The following is a 13,820-nucleotide window of genomic DNA, read 5'->3' as shown; positions in this document are numbered from 1 at the left end:
TAATTGATAAACCTTGTTGTAAACGTTGCAGACTAATTTGTCCATAAAGTAGTATCGCTCGTCAATTATATGAATTGCAGCCAATCTTAATTTGACGTTCTGGTGATAGACGCATACGCATACGGAATGCGTACCGCTTGATCCCACGGTGATAACATTCGGCGGCCTTAACGACGCAAATACCGACAATCCAAAGGCTCTCAATCCATCAGAAGTTAGTTTCTTTTTGTAATCTCGATGTAGTTCATCGATGTTAACCAACAATAACCGTTTTTGAACATTAAGTCGTTTTCCGTCTGCTTGTTTTACGCTCTTAACGTTTTTCATACCAGGCAGTTGCCTACTGAACTCGTCCGACGTATAGAACTCCACAATTCTCTTTTCGTCATCTATAATTAATGCAAAGTATTTTTTATTATTATTTTTATATTAATAAAAGAAGCGTATAAAGCAAGTAATCGTCTTACCTTCTGTTAGACCGCCTTTACGCTTGTTACCACCTTCAGCTTTAGGTAAAATACCATTCTCACGATAAAGAGCGGATGCCTTAGCAGCGGCACGCAAACTCACGCCAAAATATGAAGCAGTTTGAGATTGTGTCCAGCTTGACGGTGCCAAGGTCAATAAAGAATATTGCTCTTTGGAATTTGATGCCGAGTGTATCTGAAATGTAGACAAACGATACAGTTAATACATAACGCTCGAATTTTAATCCCAATTAATCTCTTTGCGGAGAAAACTTTTACCTTCTCACGAAGTTCGCTCATCAATCGCGAATAATCTTCTACTTTGAAGATAGGAGAATCGTCTGATTCAGTCATAACATTCCGTTTAACGGAGTCAATGACTTTCTCAAAAAGATTCAAGCGCCTTTTTTTAGAACACCTGTTGAGATTTGCGACTGGGCTTATAAAAGATGCATCCACCAGGGCACTTATTACTTTTCGGGGGTTATGTTCACACTAAATTCGTCATCAACACATTCGGGATAATGCGGCTCACTGTTTTCGTCAATCGAATTAAAATCTTTCGCCTGTTTGTAACATCGCGGGCAGAGTTTTTTACCAGGAATCAGACGAATATTTCCCGTAGCTTTTATGACGAAATCACTTAGTTCAATACTTATAACTTGAATACCCTTACTCGTCTTTTTATTGTGTTTATCAAAAGGATCACAACACTTTTTATTTTTTGCGCGTTCGCATAGTGAATAAAAAACACGTAATAATGATGAGCACAAATTGTTTCAATGTTCTCGGACTGAACGCGCAATTTAATCACACGTTGATCAGTCAATGGCAAATCACTAATCAAGGCGTTGGATTTTTTTGTCGTATGAATTAGCTGATGGCAATCGCGATTATGAAAAATATTTCCAACGCAACAATTCGGAAGTTTTTGATTTTCTCCCATATCGACACAGAACTAAAGAGAAACATCTCAAGACAAAAACCAACAGGAGACTGAAGAACTTCCTTGCCAAAAGTAATAGGCGACGGCATAATCAAAGAGAATTGGGTAACCATCTAAGACCGCAAACAAGCTTGATTTTTTGCATTTGAACCATCCGCTGGTTACATTCCAACCCCGCGCTTTTACTCGGAAACCCTGAGCGGTTGACGATCACAAGTCTCTAGAGACGACCCTATGACCATGAACAGGTTCTCCGTGTAAGAGATAGGGCGAATAATAAAAACTTTGAAAATTTATAAATAATAAACGGGAAACGGGTAAGACTAAAAATTTTTACAAAAAAATGCGCATACTCGAGATCTATCGATGACTGAAAACAAAAATAAAATCGAAGCTAACATATTTCCGCTAGGCTCATTTAAAAAAAAATGTTTAAACCCCAATTACCTAACTTTATTTTCAAAAATTCCCCGATCCAAATAGATCATTAAAAGAGAAAAAAATTCTCTATCTTTTCACTACTTTTTAACCCTGTAGCGCAAAAGGAAGAGGTGACAATTACAATTTTAAGAAAAAAAAGCATTTTTAAAATAAAAAAAAACTGAATCTTTTAGATTTTTTATTTCGAATTTGGTAAACGGGAAAAATTTTTCCCTTTACAGAAAATTTTATACCAACACAATGAATACACTGTAAAAAAATTAAAAAAATCGGTGATGTCGAGCGCCAGAATTAATTCAATTTCAGCGGAATGACCCGGGACGGAAATTTTGCGCCAATTTCTCAGTGACTTATCAGATGAAGAAGAGGAACAAATTATATATAAGAAATGGACACAGACTGATGGCAGCAAACTTGAAACGATCACGGAAGAAAAAGAAGAATTCATTGAATCACTCGTTAAATTAATTAGTAATTTAACAAAGCATCACTATATCGCGCGCTCTCAGAGCTCTTTTTTCGCTCAGAGCAAGGCAAACGTCGGCATCGATTCTTGCGTACTAGTAAGTGATTTTTCGGAAAATTTCGCATTTATAATTCAAGATGCTATTCAGGGCTATTATTGGATGAACGATAGCGCAACTTTACTGCCATTTATGGCATACATGAAAAATGAAAATGGTTCTGCTTTTAACGTGCCTCTTTGCGTAATAAGTGACCATTCGACGCATGACACGCTTGCCGTTCACGCGTTTCTGCGACCGGTTCTGACTCACTTGAAATCAATCAATCCTCTATTGAAAAAAGTGATTTACTTTACCGATGGAGCAGCCAGCCAATACAAAAACAAAAAGAATTTTGCTAATTTGTGCAGCCATGAAGCAGATTTTGGTTTGATGGCCGAATGGCATTTTTTTGCGTCATGTCATGGCAAAAGTGCCTGTGACGGCATTGGGGGCACATTGAAACGTTTAGCTAGATTAGCTAGCCTGCAACGACACAGCAACAATCACATAACTTCCCCTGAACAACTTTTTAATTGGGCAACGGAGAATGTCGATATAAAGACCTTTTATGTGAGTTCCCATTCCGTTCAAAGTAATGCGGCTACAATTGAGAGGAGGATGGATCAAGCTTCCGTAGTTCAGGGAACCCGCTCTCTTCATTGCTATGTTCCGCTTAATTCCTTCCAGCTTAAAGCTTCTCCCCTTTCTGGAATGGATTCAGACTTTAAAGTATGTGATGTACTGCCTGATCAAAGCACTTTCACATTTGAAACATGTCATGTTAATGATTTTATTGCTTGTATATATGAAGATAACGGTTTATGGTATATTGCGCAAATCTGTACAGTTGATGAAGAAAACAACGAATTTAAAATTAAATTCATGTCCCCTGATGGTGAGTCAGGCTTCATGAGAGGGTACAAACCAACGAATGATTTTGCCATGGTGTCACTGCATAGTGTTCTATTGAAAATTGATTCTCTTTGTCATACTACCCGCCTACCCCGCATTTTAAAAATTAACCAAGAAGAATATAATGAAATTTCTGTTAAATATACAAACCGTATGGCGGATGGATTTTAACAAAAATTTGTTTGCGTTTAATCATATATATTTACGAAAGCTAATTCAAACCTCGCGCCTTTACCCAGCAACCCTGAGCGGTTGCCAATCGAAAGTCTCTAGAGACGACCCTATGACCATGAACAGGTTCTCCGTGTAAGAGATAGGGCGAATAATAAAAACTTTGAAAATTTATAAATAATAAACGGGAAACGGGTAAGACTCAAAATTTTTACAAAAGAATGCGCATACTCGAGATCTATCGATGAGTGAAAAAAAAATAAAAATCGAAGCTAACATATTTCCGCTAGGCTCATTTAAAAAAAAAATGTTTAAACCCCAATTACCTAACTTTATTTTCGAAAAATTCCCGATCCAAATAGATCATTAAAAAGAGAAAAAAATTCTCTATCTTTTCACTACTTTTTAACCCTGTAGCGCAAAAGGAAGAGGTGACAATTACAATTTTAAGAAAAAAAAGCATTTTTAAAATAAAAAAAAACTGAATCTTTTAGATTTTTTATTTCGAATTTGGTAAACGGGAAAAATTTTTCCCTTTACAGAAAATTTTATACCAACACAATGAATACACTGTAAAAAAATTAAAAAAATCGGTGATGTCGAGCGCCAGAATTAATTCAATTTCAGCGGAATGACCCTATTACCTTGTGTCTAGTTATTATTTTCTATCACTAACCACTTTAGAAATAATTCAACTATAAACAATAATCCCATAAGAGACTGTTAAAAAAGGGTGTGGTTTTCCTAAGATGGTGGATAGCAACGTTGCCGGACTACAGCAATCCTGCTATCCGCATTCTGCAAGAGGTCTATAAGCTAATAAGCATGCTATAAGCAGAGTAATAGATAGAAAACTGGTGTAGCCACGCTTATGGCGGGCCATCCCATTGCCTTTTTGGCCTGAAAGTCTTTCTGTCCCATAACGAAAGCGCCACAGCGGCTGTGTTGTGAACTTGTGATGTATTACGTTTTCGCTATGTTTTCATTCATTTTCGTCGTCTGTACTTCAGAAAGTAAAAAAAAAGTGGCTTAATTAATTAGTGTGAAAAAAGTAAAAGTCTACGATTTTAAATAACAATCCTTAAAACTCAATTCATAGGTGGCAGTTACGGTTATGGGACACTTAAATCGATATCTTGCCTCATTTTCTCACAATCGATACGCGAAATTGGCAACAACTTTTGGGAAAAATTCCGAGAGGGGGAGTTAACATGGCCGTGGCTTCACCAGTATTCTATTACTCTAGTAATTAATATTAATATTTATTGTAATAATATTACTCTAGTAATAGAATACTGGTGTGAGAGTAATAGAATACTGGTGTAGCCACGCTTATGGCGGGCCCTCCCATTGCCTTTTTGGCCTGAAAGTCTTTCTGTCCCATAACGAAAGCGCCACAGCGGCTATGTTGTGAACTTGTGATGTATTACGTTTTCGCTATGTTTTCGCTCATTTTCGTCATCTGTACTTCAGAAAGTAAACAAAAAGTGGCTTAATTAATTAGTGTGAAAAAATGTATGTATAAACATATGGGTTGCTAAAACAATAACAACCCTTAAAACTCAATTCATAGGTGGCAGTTACGGTTATGGGACACTTAAATCGATATCTTGCCTCATTTTCTCACAATCGATACGCGAAATTGGCAACAACTTTTGGCAAAAAATCCGAGAGAGGGAGTTAACATGGCCGTGGCTACACCAGTATTCTATTACTCTGCTATAAGTAGGGCTCGGACCCGGTTCGTCGCAACAAATTACCCAACCCAACCCAAACCGTTTGACTATTTCTCAAATGGGTAGGTAATGGGTGGTTCAAACGGGTAAATGGGTCAACCCGCCGCCATCTTGGAAAATGGTGGACATCATGGCGCCAATTCAAGAAATAGGTCGAAACATGAATTTTTTTTTTCGAGAAATTCTGACATCAGATGGCATTGAAGGACCTGGCTTGACAGAGGACAAATAACAGGTCAGCTCAGGACTCAGGAGTCAGGACACACGTTAGGTGTTAGGTCAAGTCAAGCATTCAAGCTAGTTCAAGTTCACTGTTGTGTCCTCCTGTCATATACAGTCATACGTGGAAGTTTCTTTAGCAGGCAAATGGGTCTATATCCTTCTATTTCTTTTTGATGGAGGGGATAGTTTGGTGCCTACCGTACCCCTTTATGCTATTCCTATTTCTCTTTCTTTGCAACCCGCGAAAAAGGTGCAACATTTAAAGCAGGAAAATTGACTGAAACGTAGAGGAAGAAAAGAATGGAAAGAAAACGAGGGTATGCTAGGCACCATAGTATCCCTTCCGTCCAAACAAAATGAAAGGATATAGACCCATTTGCCTGCTAAAGAAACTTGCACGCATGACTGTATATATCGCTACATCTACATGCGTGTGGCGGCCTGGGCCTGGCAGCCTATCACGGCGTGTCAGCGTCACTGCGTCAAAACCGTCAACGTCAATGCGTCATTAGTTTCCTATTCCTAGACTAGCAAGTAGCAATTTCAATTTTCAAGTTCTGTACAAGTCTTTGGAATTGCGAGAATGAATCTTCGTCCCGAGACCGTCGAAGCCCTTGTATGCTTACGGTCTTGGTATAAAGCAGGGTTGGTGGGAGAGCTTGATATTGTCGCACTGGCTTTGTATTGTGTCACATGAACATAAATCAATACAAGTAGTGATGACCTTAAATCTAGACAATTATTCACTTTTAACTAATAACAATAAGGGATGACCATACCAAACTCGGAGAGCGTCTGAAGACTCCAGGGAACTACTCCTACGGAGCCTAGCTCCGGGAGCTCACCCGATGGAGACTCATCTAACGCAGAATCAGGGCAGCGTTTTATACCGTCGCGCGAATTACTCCCCTTCCGGACTGCATATCTGCGTATCTTTCTTGGAGCGGACTTCTCCCGATAATTTCTTCACCACGATCGCAGCTTTGTCCAAGGAGCGGATGACTCATCTCTGCGAAGAGATAACCAATATCCCTTTTCACCCGCGACAGGTCCCCCTTCTTCAAGACAGGCGACCCGACTGTACTAATCTTCTGCGATCCACGAAGGTTGATGAGACTAAAAAAATCAGCTTGCGTCCTCTTGGCAAATAAGGGACTTTTACTCCTTCGTTTTTCTTCTTTCCGGTTGCGCTTACTTGTTTAAATGTTTCTTGTATTTCCCGGATAGTCTTAAGGATTTTCCCTTTTTTTTTTTTTTTTTTTTTTTTTTTTTTTTTAATTTTTACCGAATGCCTTCGGCCATGAAAGAGGCGCTGCAATCGCATATCTTCCGGCCGTTTGAGATTTACCATTTACTCGTTCGGGAGCCTTGCACAATTGAACCAGCTCCTGGCGGCGTCATCAAAATACTTTTCAAAATTATTTTTTTTTCCAATATCACCCCATCTGTTGTGGGTAGAATATTCTTCAAAGCGCTCCATCAATTGGTGCGCAACTTCTTCCGAACTTTTTCGGAATATCAGTGAGCTAATAAATTTTCTGACACCTTCCATAGCTTGTCTTTGCGGCTGCTCAATATGCCTTGATGGCACTACAAATTGTTGTCCCACGGCCGGAACAACTGGACTCGTCGCCGCTCTCAAATCGATCTCGGTTTCTGGATCCGAGTCTAAGCCTCTTGCAGTCTCGACTGATTCTCCCCGACTGTCAGCTTCTTCGGTCAAATGGTCCGGAACGCTTGACAGTTCTCGAAGCGGATGTAATCGTCGGCTGGGGTCTCTTGGGCAACTAGGTAGCCGTGGGTTGGTCCTCTTCGGCATCGGCTAACGATGACTGCAGCACGACTTCGTTTACTCTCAGGCAACGAGCTGCGTCTTCAACAATTGCCACAAAGCAGCACAATTTCGTTACTTACGGGTAACGGACTGCATCTCCATCAATTGTCACACTTAAAGCACGATTTTGTTACTTACGGGTAACGGACTGTATCTCCACCAATTGTCACACTGGCTTTGTATTGTGTCACATGAACATAAATCAATACAAGTAGTGATGACCTTAAATCTAGACAATTATTCACTTTTAACTAGTAACAATAAGGGATGACCATACCAAACTCGGAGAGCGTCTGAAGACTCCAGGGAACTACCCCTACGGAGCCTAGCTCCGGGAGCTCACCCGATGGAGACTCATCTAACGCAGAATCAGGGCAGCGTTTTATACCGTCGCGCGAATTACTCCCCTTCCGGACTGCATATCTGCGTATCTTTCTTGGAGCGGACTTCTCCCGATAATTTCTTCACCACGATCGCAGCTTTGTCCAAGGAGCGGATGACTCATCTCTGCGAAGAGATAACCAATATCCCTTTTCACCCGCGACAATATTGTCAAACATTACGAAGATGATGTCGATTATGCTTCGGCCAGGTAGACTACGCGTATCAGACGTTGGAATCTCGCAAGTTGCAACATTGGTTGCTTCGTCTTTATTTGTTTTTGTTTCATTCTTGCTGGTTGGCAATTACTTATTTAATTTTTGCTTTGCGAAAACAAAAATATAACCGGGAAATACAATTGTTTCAAATGAAATACTTTTGTTATTTCATCATAAATACTTAATGATTTTTAATTAATATTTCCGATTATCGAGAAAAAAAAGGCCTTGGAAATGAAATTGAAACCTGGTAGTGAAACCCGGGTAGCACCCGGATACAACATCTTAGGCAGTGTTTCGGATTTTTTTTTTCAAATCAAATCCAAATCCAATCAAATCCAAATCCTCCCGGATTTTTAAGGGATTTGGATTTGCCTTATTTTTCAATGGCTTGGATTTGGATCGGATTTGATCCCCCCAACAAAAACCCGGATTTTTTCAAATCCAAATCCAAATCCTTTATAAAGAAGAAGGATTCAGTCATCTGGTCTTGTTGAGAACGATGTCTTGCAGTCCATTAGATCCGAACTGGAATACCGATACAAACATTTGCGTACGGGCCATTTTTAACCGAAAAACGAATTCACAATATTAAACATTTGGTTTTTATAATTTAGGAGACTCCCAAGAAATTCAAGAGGGCACGGCAGGTAGGGCAATGAATTCACCTCCGTCTAAGCGCCAAACCTTGACTCGGGCTCTATTTTCAACGGTCATCCAGAAAAGGGCTCAATCTGCTAGCGCATCAAAGGTCCTTGATGAATTTGAACTCTACCTCTCAGAACCAGTGTACCAGTCAAGTGGTCCAGATTCTCCTGACAATGATTGTCCTTCTGACTTGCGCTTTAGTCCCTTGGGTTATTGGAAAGTAAACGCCCATCGATTCCCGTTGTTGGCTTTGATAGCAAGGGAGCTCTTCGGGGTGCCCGCTTCGGGAGGAGAGATCGAACGGGTCTTTAGCACCGCCACGGACATTGCAACGGCTAAAAAAATCGCATTAAGCCTCCTCTCTTCGCGAAAATGCTTTTCATAAAGCGAAATATGAAACTTATGAGTCCTGTGACTCCTGTCAAACAAAAATGATGAATTGTGGCTAACTCTTTGTTTTTTTGCTGTTTTCACCATTGTCAGTCAGAATACTCAGAAATAAAAAGATTTAATCCAACTTAAGAAATCTAAAGGAACCTGTAATTATAGTTTTTTTTAATATGGATTTTGTAAGAAATCAAAAGTCGAACAGACTTTTTAGCAAAACTTCTATTAAAAAGTAAACTAATCCAATAGAGCAGTAAAACATCCTACGTTGCACGTTCTCCACAAATGCGAAAATCTCATTTGTGTCCAAGTTGGTCTGCTGCGGCTGCAGCGTCTTATGGAGAAACCAACTTCTTCATGTTAAAAAATAAGTTTTCATAAATATAATTAAGATTTTCCCCCTTTTCTTCCTAGCAGAGGGTACCCTATTCATTTTTTCATTTCCCAATTTTTTTTCTAGCCCTAGTTCTATCTGGTTTATTTTTATTTAGCTATTGTTTGTGAATGGTTTGTTGTTCATCCCCTTGTAGCAGACGAATTTCTGGCAGCAAACGAAATTCTTCGGCTAAAAGAGACGAGCAACTTACAAACAAAAATAAAATAAAAATAAAGTAGACAGAACTGGAGCTAGAAAATAATATTGGGAAATGAAAAGATGAATAGGGTACCCACTGGCCACTGCTAGGAAGAAAAGGGGGAAATCTAAATTATAGTTATAAAAACTTAATTTTTAACGTGAAGAAGATGGTTTCTCCATAAGACGCTGCAGCCGCAGCAGACCAACTTGGACACAAATGAGATTTTCGCATTTGTGGAAAACGCGCAACGCAGGATGTTTTACTGCTCTATTAAGTCTTGGGTTTTTATTTGATGTTAAATTAGGGATTAAAGTCAAAAAAATTAAAAGGAAATTTTAAACATTTTTACCTTGACACAGAAATATGTAGAAGAATTTGTATGTAACTATGTGTTACATGTTGCAATCATAAAATTAACAATAGATTGTGAATTGGATTGGATTTGGATCGGATTTGGATCGGATTTGGAACGGATTTTCTCAAATTTAAAATGATTTGGATTTGGATTTGGATTTGGATTTGATTTGGATTGGATTTTGCTGATTTTTTCGAGCTTAGGATTTGGAACGGATTTCAAAACACACGCAATGATTTGGATTTGAGTCAAATCCGGCAAATTTAGAAAATCCGAAACACTGATCTTAGGACCGTTACCCACCCGGATCCAACTTTCGACCCGAAAACACCAAACCGGGTAGCCACAAAACCCACCCATTGGGCTCGGGACTCTGATAAGACTATTGTCGATTTCGGTTAGCTGCACTTTTCTGCACTGGTGCAATTACCCCGAGAAAAAGTTGTTCGAGTGGTAATCTTAGTGCAATCCACTTTTTTGGTGCATCGATTTTGTACGTTCCAGTGGCACTCCGGCACCGTCCGAGGTCACTCGAAAACTGCACTTTCTTGCCCGACCTTTTTAGTCAGTGCAAGCGGTGCAGTGCAATTTTTAGCAGACGAATTTAGAGAGTGTACTGTTTAGTGATAGGAGCGTTTTTTTCTTTCGTCTGCTACTTCCTCCAGCCGGCGTAAAAAGTGAAAAAGTGTTCGAGTGTTACCTCCATTTTCTGACAACCCGGTGGAGTGCATGACGTCACATGACCCTTCTCGCTCCGAGCCAGTGTGCACTGGCTACTGCACCGAGTGCAGCCATCCGAAATCGACATATAACAATCATAGAATAGGCAGACTCATTGAACCCTGGTTGATTCACGACATGGGGGGAATCGTCTGTCGTTGTGTTTAATTTCGGAAATAGCAGTCAGAGCCTCCGTGTGATGAATGCACCAATCAGGAAACATGTTTGAAAACTTCAACAGCCAATCACAACAGTGATAAAGGAAACGAACAGAGCAGACGACACCAGAAAAATTGAAGTTCGAAAAGAAACACTTGTCGATTTCGGATGGCTGCACTTTTCTGCACTGGTGCAATTGCCCCGAGAAAAAGTTGTTCGAGTGGTAATCTTAGTGCAATCCACTTTTTCGGTGCATCGAATTTGTACGTTCCAGTGGCACTCCGGCACCGCCCGAGGTCACTCAAAAACTGCACTTTCTTGCCCGACCTTTTTAGTCAGTGCAAGCGGTGCAGTGCAATTTCTAGCAGACGAATTTAGAGAGTGTGTTGTTTAGTGATAGGAGCCTTTTTTTCTTTCGTCTGCTACTTCCTCCAGGGCGTAAAAAGTGAAAAAAGTGTTCGAGTGTAACGTTTATTTTCTGACAACCCAGTGGAGTGCATGACGTCACATGACCCTTCTCGCTCCGAGCCAGTGTGCACTGGCTACTGCACCGAGTGCAGCCATCCGAAATCGACAACTGACAATGGCCGTTGAATAACTCAGTTTCTCTCGATAGATGACTCTGATTCTAGTTTCCACCACTGTGTCCCGCCCCAAAACCGTCGAAATTTTAGACATACAGACCAACGAAACGCGGTATAGGGATTCCTCTCAGCGTGAACCAACCAGGGTTCTATGACTCCGGAATAGGCATGCAATAGCATTACTTGAACAAGTCGAGATTAGTAACAAATTTATAAGCAAAATCATGTATAGACATCACATGAAACAAGGAAACCTGAAATGGTCACTTTGATACACCAACACAAAGTGAGTAAAGGACAGAAAAGAGAAATGTCGAATAAGGGAAGTTACAAAGGCAGTAAAAAAATTCGCACAACAAAAGGAGATTCTTTCGAGACTCAGTAATGTACACGTTTGAGAAAAAAAAAAAAGAGGTTTCCATGAATCGTGCAGTTGCAATGTAACCAATCTAGAATAGAGTAATACCCCTCAAAACAACGTTAGCCCAAAATTGAAATTAAAAACCAGGATTGTAAGCAGACTGCTTCTGATACGCGTCTTGGGACCCAGGATACGGAGGCGGCTGATCTGTAATTTAGAAAAATAATAACCATTGCAACAGACACATGCGATTAGAAATCACGATTTCTAGCTGATTGTAACCTGAATAATATCCTGGTTGAGAATAACCAGATTGTGTTTGGTTAGCTGGGCCAGCATTTTGAGGATAGGGGGGATAGCCGGGCTGGGCAGGATAGCCAGGCTGGGCAGGATAGCCAGGCTGAGGAGGATAACCAGGCTGAGGAGGATAACCAGGCTGAGGATGATGGTTGGGCTGCACGGGATAGCCAGGCTGGGGTGCATAATTCGGTTGCACGGGATACCCAGTGCCTTGGTTTCCACCCGGTTGGGCTGTAAATCCTACAGGAGGGGGCCCTTGTGCCATTCCTGCGCCAGGAGCAGGAACGACTGTGACATTAACACTAGAGGGCCCGGTTGAATTTGGTATTACAGTGGCTGGGAAAGAAAAGATAATGAATCACATTTATGGCTGAACTTATAATAAAAATACAGGATATATTACATCGGTAAACAGTTCCAGCTGTTCTTCGCTTATAAAGAATGCAACAGGGACAGATGCAGCAGCATATTACGAAGAGAATGATCAAGAAACCAATAACTCCGGCAACAGTCGCAATTATGGAACCAATACTAAAGAAAAATGAGTATGAATTAATTTAACCGAAGTTACGTAACATTAAATTAATAAAAAAAAGAACGTAAGAATTAACAAATCTTAAATAATATTAACAGAGAAGTAGCGAAAAAAAAACGTGTTTAGCAGCATAACATGCATCGTTTAACCAACACGTAAAAGTAGTTACTTCACACCCTATTAGATTTTAATTAAGATGAACTGTTTGGATCAAATACCAATGTTAATACAATGGATTAAAATTATGCTGTAGGAAAGATGCATACTGCCCAACAGACACCAAGACTACCATGAAGTTACACAAAAGATAGTCTTAGTATAGTTTGCCATTACTATTAGCAATGAAATCTAAACATGAAAGCTAACCTTTTCAAAGGGTTCCTCAGGGCACTTGTTCCATTCCACATATATATATATATATATTTTTTTTTTTCATTATCCATCATTTAATGAAAACAAATGATACAGAAAATATTTGAACTACTATTTAGGATTTGCTTTCAAGAAAACCAAGTCATAAAATTTTACTAGACAGAAAACAAAAATGGAATCAATACTAACCTGTCTATAGTGATTCCTCGACAGCAAAATTCCCCTCCAATGTCATCATCATCTCCACAACAGAACATCTAAGAAGAATGATTTGCAATAGCAGGCAATGGCTCAAAATTTTAGTTACAGAAGCTTACCATGTCAGGAGTTTGTCCTGGTTCTGGGCAGGTAAAGTAGCTTTTAACTCGAAATATATTTTTTCTTTTGCACTCTTTATAACCATCAGCTGTAATCATAATAATTGTACAAAAACAATATACATTATTATGAAGATTAGCTGTCATTACACAATGATTGCCATTCTTGTGGTGACTTACCATTTTGTACACAGACTACAAATACAATCATGAAGGCTAATGCACATGGAAACCTAAGGTTTGCCATTTTTCAATGAGGTATCTGGGAGTGGCAATCTAATGAGATTTTTTGGTCGTAACGACGTCAGATTAAGGGGAAAACTCTTTGTAAACAAATCGAGATTCAAAAAATGGATGACGAATGAACCAGTAATGATGATCGAACAATTATTCTTTTGTGTCTCAATGGAATTCCCTTTCAGGCTAGGTTCCTTAAACTTGTTGTTTCATTCTTTACAAATCGAATGTTATGGGGTTGGTACACTAGTTCTGCCAAAGACGAGAAGGAATACTATATTAGCTAGCACCCAGCAGGAAAGTGAAGACGCATGCAAGACTTCTGAAGGTTGAGAAGGAGGAGTAGGTAAATTGCGGGGCTTAAGTGCAGGAAGCAGGAGCCTGAAATTCGTCTGTATTTTTCATTTTTCTCAGGATGATAATAAGCTTAGTT

At 39.6% G+C, this 13,820-nt stretch overlaps 1 protein-coding gene across 4 annotated transcripts; it reads right to left on the bottom strand.

Annotated features, from left to right (window-relative positions):
• Positions 1–11,474: 11,474 nt before the first annotated feature.
• LOC116919870 (protein shisa-5) lies at positions 11,475–13,727 on the bottom strand. Of its 4 annotated transcripts, none has more exons than XM_045170753.1 (8): positions 13,331–13,727; positions 13,151–13,239; positions 13,023–13,090; positions 12,828–12,851; positions 12,330–12,457; positions 12,041–12,262; positions 11,909–12,004; positions 11,475–11,833 (listed from the first exon to the last, which is right to left on the bottom strand). In XM_045170753.1, the coding sequence occupies exons 1-8, from the start codon at positions 13,395–13,397 to the stop codon at positions 11,763–11,765; spliced, it is 765 nt and encodes a 254-aa protein (XP_045026688.1). In that variant the 5' UTR covers positions 13,398–13,727; the 3' UTR covers positions 11,475–11,762. The 4 variants fall into 4 exon arrangements, with proteins under 4 accessions (XP_045026688.1, XP_032781819.2, XP_032781818.2 ...); XM_032925928.2 differs by having other exon boundaries at positions 11,909–12,262; positions 13,331–13,471; positions 13,536–13,726; XM_032925927.2 differs by having other exon boundaries at positions 11,909–12,262; positions 13,331–13,725.
• Positions 13,728–13,820: the final 93 nt, after the last annotated feature.

This window comes from Daphnia magna, linkage group LG3 (genome assembly GCF_020631705.1).
Source record: "Daphnia magna isolate NIES linkage group LG3, ASM2063170v1.1, whole genome shotgun sequence".
NCBI classification, from domain to species: Eukaryota; Metazoa; Arthropoda; class Branchiopoda; order Diplostraca; family Daphniidae; genus Daphnia; species Daphnia magna.
The sequence above is the reverse complement of the archived record's forward strand: the minus strand, read 5'-3'. Positions and strand labels throughout refer to the sequence as shown.